The sequence below is a fragment of the Bison bison genome, unplaced genomic scaffold, assembly GCF_000754665.1.
Source record: "Bison bison bison isolate TAMUID 2011002044 unplaced genomic scaffold, Bison_UMD1.0 scf7180017864492, whole genome shotgun sequence".
Classification (NCBI taxonomy): domain Eukaryota; kingdom Metazoa; phylum Chordata; class Mammalia; order Artiodactyla; family Bovidae; genus Bison; species Bison bison.
In genome coordinates, this window is record NW_011495051.1 from 2,879,751 (window position 1) to 2,890,942 (window position 11,192).

The 11,192-nt window shown below is 49.2% G+C and overlaps 1 protein-coding gene across 1 annotated transcript in view; it reads right to left on the bottom strand.

Moving 5' to 3' along the window:
• The window catches only part of ZFR2 (zinc finger RNA binding protein 2), a 33,373-nt gene extending 26,465 nt beyond the window's left edge, over positions 1-6,908 (bottom strand). The window contains exon 1 of the mRNA XM_010828448.1: positions 6,876-6,908. Within this exon, the coding sequence (XP_010826750.1) occupies positions 6,876-6,908 (33 nt within the window). The remainder of the gene's footprint in view (positions 1-6,875) is intronic.
• Positions 6,909-11,192: the final 4,284 nt, after the last annotated feature.

Below are 11,192 nucleotides of genomic sequence, written 5' to 3' on the forward strand. Positions count from 1 at the left end.
AACACAGTGTTAGATCCCGGCCCAGTCCGTAAGGACCTGCGCTGAGCAAAAAAATGCCACTGACGCTAGGAACCTGCTCTCCGGGTGCTCCCAGTCCAAGACCTTCCTGGGAGCGCGGGCACCATTGGAAGCTCTCTTCCCGAGTTCACACAATCTCACAGCAAGCCTGCTAAGTTGGAGCCAGCCTGGTCCCCGTTTCCAGGAAAATCATGGACAATGCATGAACACTAAACTAAGAATTCTTTACCTTCGAGAACCAGCTCTTGTTCAGGGTTTGCTCTGCAGGAAGCCGTGTGTGTGTGTGTGTGTGTGTGTGTGTGTGTGTGTGTGTGTGTCCGTTTAGTTGTGTTTGACTCTTTGTGACCCCATGGACTGTAACCCACCAGGCTCCTCTGTCCATGGGATTTCCCAGGCAATAATACTGGAGTGGATAGCCATTCCCTTCTCCAGGGGATCTTCCCAACCCAAGGATCGAACCCATGTCTCCTGCATTGCAAGCAGATTCTTTACCATCTGAGCCACCAGGGAAGCCCGTCGGAAGCCCAGAACCTAGGCCTCTTATCTACCTCACCTCATCCCACCTTCTGGCCCTTAGAGAAGACACTGGCTGGCTGGCTGTCAGTCTACCTGTTAGTCTGTCGCCACTGTCTAGATGAGGAACTCTGAGGACAGGTGATGAGTGAGGTACTCTATTCGGACCAAGATAGGTCTGATCCCCGCACCCCTTACTCTGCTAAATATCAGACAACCCGTAGAGAGCGCTCGAATTTAAAAGCCCACGTATCGGAGAAGGGTATCAGCAAAGATTTTAGCCCAATTCCAATAAGAATCATATAAGAAAGTTCCCGTGACCCTCCTACATGGTTGGTGGGAATGTACACTGGTACAGTCACTATGGAAAACAGCGTGGACATTCCCTAAAAAATAAAAACAGAAGGAATCTCCTGGCAGCTCAGTGGCTAGAACTCCACACTCTCACTGCCAAGGGCCTGAGTTCAATCCTTGTGTGTGTGTGTGTTAGTCACTCAGTCGTGTCCAACTCTTTGCAACTCACTGGACCATAGCCCAGCAGGCCCCTCTGTCCATGGAATTCTCCAGGTAAGAATACCAGAGTGTGTTGCCATTCCCTTCTCCAGGGGATCTTCCTGACCCAGGGATTGAACCCAGGTCTCCCACATTGCAGGCAGATTCTCTACCATCTGAGCCACCAGGGAAGCCCTGGGTTCAATCCTCGGTTGGGAACTAAAATCCCACAATCTGTGCAATGCAGCCCCAAAATACAAACATAAAAACAATAAATTTTAAAAAATAGAGCTACCATATGATCCAGCAACCCCACTCCTGGATATATATCCAGAAAAGACAAAACACTCTAATTCAAAAAGATACATGCACCTCAGTGTTCTCAGCAGCACTGATACAGTTGCCAAGACATGGGAGCAACCTAAGCGTCCATTCACAGATTAATACGTAAAGATGTGGTATGTATATATATGTATATATACACACACACAGTGGAATATTACTCAGTCATAAAAAGAATGAAATATTGCCATTTGCAACAACATGGATGGACCTAGAGATTATCATACTAAGTGAAGTGAGTCAGACAGAGAAAGACAAATATCATATGATATCACTTATACGTGGAATCTAAAAATAATAAATGAATTTATTCACAAAACAGAACCAGACACATAGACACAGAAAACTTTACATTTACCAAAGGGGAGGGGAGTGAGGGATAAACTGGGAGTATGGGGTTAACAGATATATACTATTATGCATTAAAGTAGATAGCATGGGGGACTATGTTCAACATCTTATTATATTATAATCTATAATGATAGAGAATCTGAAAATACTGAATCACTTTGCTGTACACCTGAAACTAACACAATATTGCAGATCAACTATGCTTCAGTTTTTGAAAGAAGAAGTTCCCGCAAACCCCGTAGGGGATGAGGCAAGGTGTGTGCCCAGCCCAGGGCCAGGCAGACCCAGGGCGCAGAGGGACGACGGCTGGCAGCACCGGCCCACGAGTGCCTTCACACACATTCTGGGCCGACATCAGACTCACACGTGGCACCCACAGTGCTATCGCTGCCCACTGGGAGACCCATGGGGAAGTGGGGGCCACACTGGGGGTGTGTTATCCCAGCCATGCTGGGGGCGCTGAGGGCCAAGCAGAGCCCACTGCATTGCCCTGCCAGGACCGTGCCCAGCTCCTGGCCAGCAGCTCCTCATTCCTCCTGGCAGCCAAAAGGGTCCTCTTCAAGCACAGACTTGATCGGGTCACCTGCCTGCTCAGAGCCTCCCAAGGCCCGCGGCCCCATCCCCGCCCACACCCCCTCACTTGCCTCCTCCTCCAGCACTCCTAGAGCCCTGGCAGGAGAGCAGCGGTATCCTGGAACTCACCACCCTGCCCCCCGTCACCAGCTTCATTTTCCCGCCCAGCATTGCCTGATGCAATCCTTCCACCACTTCTACTTCCGGGAAGCCCCAGGAACTGCAGTGGGTCTCAGGCCATTTCCCAGCACTACAGGGGCACCTGGCACGTGGCAGGCACTCAGCAAATATTAGCACGGGGAATGGTGGATGGAAGCGGCCGGATAGGCAGTGTCCCGGCTCCCAGGGTGCTGGGCTCCTTCTCCCCACGTCCTGATATGGTCTCCCTTTATGTGTATGTGTCTGTGTCCTAATCGCTCTCTTTTGACTTATTTGGCTGTGCTAGGTCTTAGTTGCAGCACATGGGATCTTCGACCTTCACTGTGGCATGCAGGTTATCTTTTAGTCTCAGCATGTGGGATCTAGTTCCCTGACCAGGGATCAAACCCGGGCCCCCTGCATTGGGAGCATGGAGTCTTAGCCATTGGACCAGCAGGGAGGTCCCCTAATCTCCTCCCCTTATAAGGATACCAGGCATATTGGATCAGGGCCATCCTAATAGCTCATTTATAGCTTCCCTGGTGGTTCTGAGTGACTGAACTGAACTGAACTGAACTGGTGGTTCAGTGGTAAAGAACACACCTACTCATGCAGGAGACACGTGTTTGATCCCTGGGTCGAAAGATCAGGGAAGATCCCCTGGAGAAGGAAATGGCAACCCGCTCCAGTATTCTTGCCTGGGAAATCCCACGGACGGAGGAGCCTGCAGGGCTACAGTCCATAAGGTCAGAGAGTTGGACACGACCACACACACACACACACACAATACCTCATTTTACTGTAATTATCTCTTCAAAAACCCTACCTTCTACAGTCACATTCTTGAGTTAGGACTGAAGCCCTGACGCCCCAAACCTCACGGCCGAATATAAATTTCATGCGACACAAGTCAGCCCACACCAGCTGCTTCAGGTCATTACTGTAGCAAAACTCAAATGATATGAAAATGTTGATTACACAAACATCATTCATACTGAAAAGAAAGCACCTAACATAAGGTTTACAGAATATATAATCATTTACGAATTAGTATGTTTTTATTTCAGACACCCAAACATCACCAGCCCATCACCAGACACACTCAATAGTAACCTATGATGATTTGACAACTATAAACCAATGTCATTTTTTTTTCTTGCTCATTAGAAAGGTATATTTGTTGAGGTAGGTGGGACAGGACATATGGTATCTAATTTTTGCCAGCTTGGTCTATAATGTTGAAATTTTGGGACATGGCATGCCAGCTTCCATTTGTACTTTTGCCCTGGGCCTCTCAAACCGTAAAGGCTATTCATTTGTTTGAGTCTATCACAGTTCATTCGCCTATTTTACTATTGGATGGTACCTATATTATGTATCAGTTAGCTTCTGAAGAGTTAAAAATTACCCCCGATAAATGTCAATTGGTGCAGCCACTATGGAAAACAGTTTGAAGGCTCCTCAAAAAACTAAAAATAGAACTAAGACATGTTCCAACAATTCCATTCCTGGGTAATCTTCTGAAGTGAAAAGGTTATACACCTCAATGTTCACTGCAGCATTATTTACAATAACCAAGATATGGAATTGACCTAAGTGTCCATGGATAGACGAATAGATAAAGCAGATAGATAAAGAAGATGTATGTATCTTTATCCACTAACAACAGACACTTAAGTACACACACAGATATGTGTGTGCACAACAGAATATTATTCAGCCATAAAAAAGAATGAAATCTTGCTATTTTTGACAACAGAGTATTATGCTGAGTGAAATTAGAGGAGGACAAACAACACGTGATCCCACCTACATGAAGAATCTATAAAACAGATGAATAAACATGACAAAACAGAAGCAGACTCAGAGATACAGAGAACAAACTGGTGGTAGCCAGAAGGGAGGCGGGACAGGAAAATGAGTGAAATAGGCAAGGGAGATGAAGAGGAAGAAACTACCAGTCCTTAAATAAGCCACAGGAATGTAATATAGAGCATAGGGAATATAGTCAATAATACTGCAATAAAGATATTTAATGTTATTTATTAATAAATATTCAATACTATATTTAAAATTATTAATATAGATGTATTTATAAATAAATACAGTTGATAAATTTGCATGGTGGCAGATGATGACTAGACTTTATCCTGGTGACCATTTTGTAACATATAAAAATATATAAAATTTCTGTTACATACCTGAAATTAACAGATTATTATAAGTGATTGTACTTCAATTTAGAGAACTACCCCCAGTGATGTGGCTCCAAACAATAGTTATCATCCATCTTTACAGTTTCTGTGGGTCAGAATTTGGGGGTTGCATGGGTGGGCTCTGACTCAGGGTGTTCATGAAGTTGCCAATAAGAAGCCGGCTGGGGCAGCATCGTCTGAAGGCTCGACTGGGGTAGTGGGATCTGCTTCCAGGATGGCTCCTTTACGTGGTGGGCAAGTTGCTGATTTCCCAGTGCTGCTTGGGTGTTCTTACAACATGGCTACCTGCTTCCCCCAGAATGAGAGAGAGAGGGGAAGGACCAGTGGAAGCTATCCTTGTTATGACCCAGCTTTAGACATCACGTGGCATGACTTCTGCCACATTCTGTGTTAGAAGTGAACCACTGAGGGACTTCCCTGGTGGTCCAGAGGTTAAGACTCTGGGCTTCCAATGCAGGAGGCGTGGGTTTGATCCCTGGTCAGAGAACTAGAGGGGCTTCCCAGGTGGCGCTCATGGTAAAGAACCTGCCTGCCAATGCAAGAGACACAAAAGACGTGGGTTTCATCCCTGAGTTGGGAAGATCCTCTGGAGGAGGGCATGGCAACCCACTCCAGCATTCTTGCCTGGAGAATCCCACAGACAGATGAGCCGGAAGGCCACAGTTCATAGGGACACAAAGAGCTGGACATGACTGAAGCAACGTAGCATGCATGTGCACAATGAACTAGACCCCACATGCCAGCTGGCATGGCCAAGAAATTTAAAAAAGAAGAAGAAGTGAACCACCAAATCCACCCCACCCTCAAGGGGAGAGGATTAGGCCCCAACTTGTGAAGGAAGGAGTGAGCTTATTTATATGTTGAATATGAGAACTTATGGAAAAATTTTTATTATCTTTTTAAAGATCCGTATTATATTTTTTAATTTTTGGCCACATCGTGAGACATGCCGGATCTTAGTTACCCAACCAGGGATTGATCCTGCTCCCCCTGCACCCCCTGCAGTGGAGTGTTTAACCACTGGACCCCCCAGGGAAGTCCCTATGGTTATGTTTTTAAACCACCACATGCTATTTGCAATTTTCTACAGTCACCTGTGTTCTGTGCATGTTCTACGCATGTCTTCTTGTGCCAGCTTCCCCTTAGGACTTGTTGTGCTGCCTGGGTCCCATACCACCAGCTCCAACCAGGGCACGGTTGAGGGCAATGGGGCAAGCGCGCCTGCTTCAGCTCCACCAGGATTTGTCGGGGAGCTGGGGCCACCTTCTCCTGACTCAGTCACATGGGACAGTCCACGGGACAGAGGTGGTCCCAGCCCAAACCAGCAAGGAAAATGGAAGGCATACTTTGGGAGGATGATAAAAGGCTATGCTGTTGAAGCCACCCAGAAGGCTCACCAAGGTGGTCTGAGCTGTCCAAGCTGCACGGACAGAACTGGAGCTCTCTGGGCTGAGCTCTGCTGCCTCTGCTGGGGAAGAGACCATCAGCACTGCACACTGATGCTTCCTTCTTCTTAAGATTTTTTTTAGCTGCACTAGGTCTTAGCAGTAGCGCAAGGGCTTTCTCTTGTTGCAGCACACAGGCTCAGTAGTTACAGCATGCGGACTTAGTCACCCTGAGGCAGATGGGATCTTTGTTCCCCGACCAGGGATGGAGCTCATGTCCCCTGCATGGAAAGGCTGATTCTCAATCCCTGGACCGCCAGGGGAGTCCCAAGCTTCCCAGCATGCCAAGGGCCCCCACCTCCATCCAGTGGGGTCTCTCCTCCCAGCCCTGAAGCCCAGCACACAGAGTGGTGCCAGCTGAGGAGGCAGAGGCAAGTGTCTCCCGGGTGGAAGGGTGAGTCTCATCCTTTAGCTGAGGGCCCCAGTGAGGAAGCCGAGACAACTTTGGGGTGCTCTTCACCGGCTGCTGCAGTGACCCAGTTAAAAGCTGTGTCTCTGTCCAGTGGGGGCCCCATGCAGGGAACCACTGAGGTGGGTGGTTGTTAACCTTGTTCATGCCAGGAGATTCAATGGCCTGTTCCATTTAGGGCAAGGTTTATCGCTCCTGGTCCTGTTGACACTGTGAACCCCATCTCTCTTCATAGGGGACCGTCCTGGGCACTTCAGGCTCTGAAGTGCCCAGCATCCCTGGCCTCTACCCACTCAGTGCCTGGAGCACCCACAGTCATGACAACCAGAGATACTCCCAAACACTGATTGAGAGCTACTGGTCCCAATCCCAGGGTACCAGCTTTGAGACCCAGGCCACGATGGGCGGCATTATGTGCTCAATTATGCCTGGTCCAGACCCTGCTCCAGAAGGACCCCTGGGACGCTGCGGGCTGCTGTCTGACTGGGGATCAGGCCCAAGACAGCACGTCTGCGGGCATAAACTGAGAACTGAAGACACGTTTTGGTTGTGTATGACACCAAGTAGTGACGATTACACACCCTGAGGTTTGAAGGCTGCTTCCCAGGTGGTGCTAATGGTAAGGAACTCACATGCCAATGCAGGAGACATAAAAGACATGGGTTTGATCCCTGGATCGGGAAGAACCCTTGGAGAAGGAAATGGCAACCCACTGCAGTATTGTTGCCTGGAGAATCCCATGGACAGAGAAGACTGGTGGGCTACAGTCCACGGGTTTGCAAAACAGTTGGACATGACTGAAACGACTTAGCACAGGCTAAACCAAAGTCAAGGACAAGAGGAGCGTCTGCCCACAGATGGCCTTGACGTAACTCAGTGCTGGGAGACCTCAGGTGTTCCTGTGCCTGCAGGGTGCCCCCATCAGGTTTATTATGAAGGCAGGCAAAGGTCACAGCTGTGAGAAGGCCAGTTGGCTGTGAGATGCACAGGGCTGAGTATACATCAGCTTTGAGGTTTGTTTTTTGGCTGTGCTGGGGCTTAGTTGCAGCACTTGGAATCTTCAATTGCAGCATGTGGGATCTAGTTCCCTAACCAGGGATCGAACCCGGGCCCCTTGCATTGGGAGCAAAGAGTCTTAGCCACTGGACCACCACGGAGTCCCAGCTCTGAGTTTTATTTGGGATGGTGAAACACCCTTGACCTTACCAGAGGTCACTCTCCCATCTGCTCAGATGACAGGAGGAAGCACCTCTGCGGAGGGAATAGCTGGGATGCTGGGGGAGGGGCAGGAGAGATGGAAACATGCTGTCTGGGAGAAGGATGGGTGTGCTGACAGCCGGACAGGTGGTAGGAGCCTCCCCCTCCAACCTCGGACCACAAAGGCCTGATTATGGAGGTTTCTGGGGTTCCAGAGAGGGGTTCAGATGCAGCCCCCAGGCTGAGAGCAGGGCCTGGCACACATGTGGGGATGGGAGATGAGCACGGAGGTTGGCAGGAGAACAGCATGGAGGAGCTGTGGGTGACAGGAGGCTGGGTGGTGGGTTCGGGGATGCCAGGCAGAATATGGGAGTCAGAGGTTTCTTAGGACGAGCTCTGTCCTGTTTCAGGGCACTAGTGGGGTGCTATGCTCTGAATCATGCCCTCCCCTAAGTTCACATGAAGCCCTAACCCCAATGTGACTTGTTTGGAGATACAGTAATTACAGAATTAAATGAAGCTGTAAGGGTGGGGTCCTCATCCTGCGAGGCTGGGGTTCTTATGAGAAGACACACTGGGGATGCCTGCACAGAGGGAAGACCACACGAGCACGTGGGAAGAAGGCAGCCATCTGTGGGCCGAGGGGCCTTGGGAGAAACCAACCCTGCTGGCACCTTGGTCTTGAACATGCAGCTTCCAGACTGTGAGAAACAGATGCGCTGTTTAGGCTGCCCAGTCTGTGGTGCTATTATGATGGCCCGAGCGGACTAGACTGGCAGTGAGGGCTGAGGACGGGAGAAGCTGAGGGTCCTTAGAGGGCATGACACACATGGGCCTCAACGAGCCTGGTGGAAGTGGGGAGAAGACACACGAGACTTCAGGCCTCCTGCACAAAGTCCGGCCACGCTGGTGGCTGGTAGTCGAGAGCTTTGCAAACACCCAAATGGGGGCTTGCCAAGCAGTCAAGTAAATAAATGTTTGGTGACAATGATCAGAGCAGTAGCTGTGACCCCAAAGGGAACACTGGGCCTACCATATGCTGAGTCACTGCTCACAACGGCACAAAGGTGTCCATGGTCTGGGAGGATCATGGGTGACCTGGCATTTATTTAGCAGAGCAAGCTCTGTGAGGAAGCAGAGCACGATGCCCTGGAGCTGTGGGGCGGGGGTGGTGAGGGATGTGCAGGTCCTATGATCTCACACCCTTCTCAGGAGTGGCATGGTAGAGCCCCAACTAGACCATTAAACAGAGAAACGGAAGGGATTTAAAGCAGGGCTTGGACAGTGTGGCCACACCTGCCCACTGCCTGTTTTTGCACAGCCCATTAACAGAGAATGGATTTTGCATTTTTGAGTGGTTGGAGAGGGTTAAGAGAGTACGATTTTATGACATGTGAAAAGTATACGAAATTCACAGTGTCAATATATAAGTTTTGATGGCCCACAGCCTCATCCACTTGTTTACATCTCTTCAGCTGCTTCCACTTTACGGCGGCAGAGCTCTGTAGTGGCAACATGTATAGTACAGTCTGCTGCTATGGGCTGAATGTCCGTGTCTGTGCAAAATTGTTATGCTGAACCCCCTTCCCCTGAATATGATGTTAGAAGGTGGGGCCTTTGGGAGGTAATTTAGCATTAGATGAGGTCATGAGGGTGGGGCCCCTGAGATGGGGTTAGTGCCCTTATAAAAGTCATAGGACAGAAGTGAATCAGACAGGGGAGAACTATCAAATGACGTCCCTTATATGTGGAATCTCAAAAGAAATAATACAAATGAACTTACTTACAAAATAGAAAAAGACGCACAGACTGAGAGAATGAATTTATGGGAATTTATGGGTGGTGGGGGGAAGGAGGGGGAAAAAGGATAGTTAGGTAATTTGGGATGGGCACGTACACACTGCTATGTTTAAAATGGATAACCAACAAGGACCTATGTATAGCACAGGGAACTCTGCTCAATGTTATATGGCAGCCTGGATGGGAGGGGAGTTTGGGGGAGAATGAATGCATGTATACGTATGGCTGAGTCCCTTATCTGTTCAACTGAAACTATTACAACAATGTTAATCAGCTACACCCCAATACAAAATAAAAAGTTAAAAAGTCACAGGAGGGCTTCCTCCACCCTCTGCATTCCTCTATGTGAGGACAAACAGAAGTCAGTGTCTGCAACCCAGAGAGGGTTCTCAGCAGAGCCCAGCCCTGTCTGTGTCCTGATGGCAGACCTCCAGCCATGGGAACTCAGAGGAATAAACTGTTACTTACAAGTCATCCAGTCTGTGGTGTTTGGTCAGAGCAGGCTGAACTAAGACACCCACAGAGTGGAAAATATTTACTCTCTGACCCTTTACAGACAAGGTTTGCTGATCCCTGGCTTAAAATAGCCATCATTGGGACCTCCCTGGTGGTCCAGTGGTTAAAAGACTTCAAGCTTCCAAAGAATGGGGTGCGGGTTCAATCCCTGGTTGGGGAACTAAGATCTCACGTGCCATGTGGCTCAGCCAAAACCAAACAAACAAATCAGCTATCCATTACTTTGTTCTTCACCCTGTGGGCTGTGCTGGGCTGGGCTGCAACTGAGGTCAGTGGCAGGCAGCGCTGCTCCTGGAGAGCAGGGCCTGCACCAAGGCCCTCCTCCCTGTGGCATCTCCTCCTCCAGTGGGCTAGTCTGGGGTCCCCCATGTGGTAGCAGGGTACCCCCGAGAATGGACGATATGTGGGCAAAGGCTCTGGAGGTCTAGGCTTAGAATCAGATTAGCAGCTCAAACAGATGCTTCAACATGACACCACAGAGTGGGAACTTCTAAACAGAAACTGCTCAGTTCTGGAGACTGGGGAGTCTGAGACCAAGGCACCAGCAGATCCAGTGTCTGCTGAGAGCCCGAGTCCTGGTTCAGAGATGGCTACCTTCTTGCAGTGTCTTCACATGGCACTTCACAAGGGGTGAGAGGGCTCTCTGGGGTCCCTTTAAAAGGGCACTAATCCCATTCATGAGGCACTGTCCTCATGACCTTATCACCCCTCAAAAGGCACTACTTCCTAACACCATCAACTTAGGGGTTAGGTTTCAATATATAAACTTGAGGGGGGACATAAACCTTCCACATATGCACATATGGTGGTATCACTTCCACTGCAATCTATGGGCCAAGGAGGGGCATGAGGAAGCCTGGCTCCAGGGCCAGGGAAATAGATGTACTTTCCCAATGGGAAGAGTGCAAGGTCCCAGTTGAAAGGATGTAAGAAGGAATTCCTTCCTGGTGGCTCAGTGGTAAAGAATCTACCTGCCAATGCAGGAGACTCAAGTTTTATCCCTGAGTCAGGAAGATCCCCTGGAGAAGGAGATGGCAATCTACTCCAGTATTCTTGCCTGGGAAATCCCATGGACAGAGGAGATTGGCAGGCTACCATTCATGGGGTCACAGAGGCAGACACGACTTAGCAACTAAACCAATACCATAAGAAGGAAAGACATAAATGACAGGGGTGTTTTGG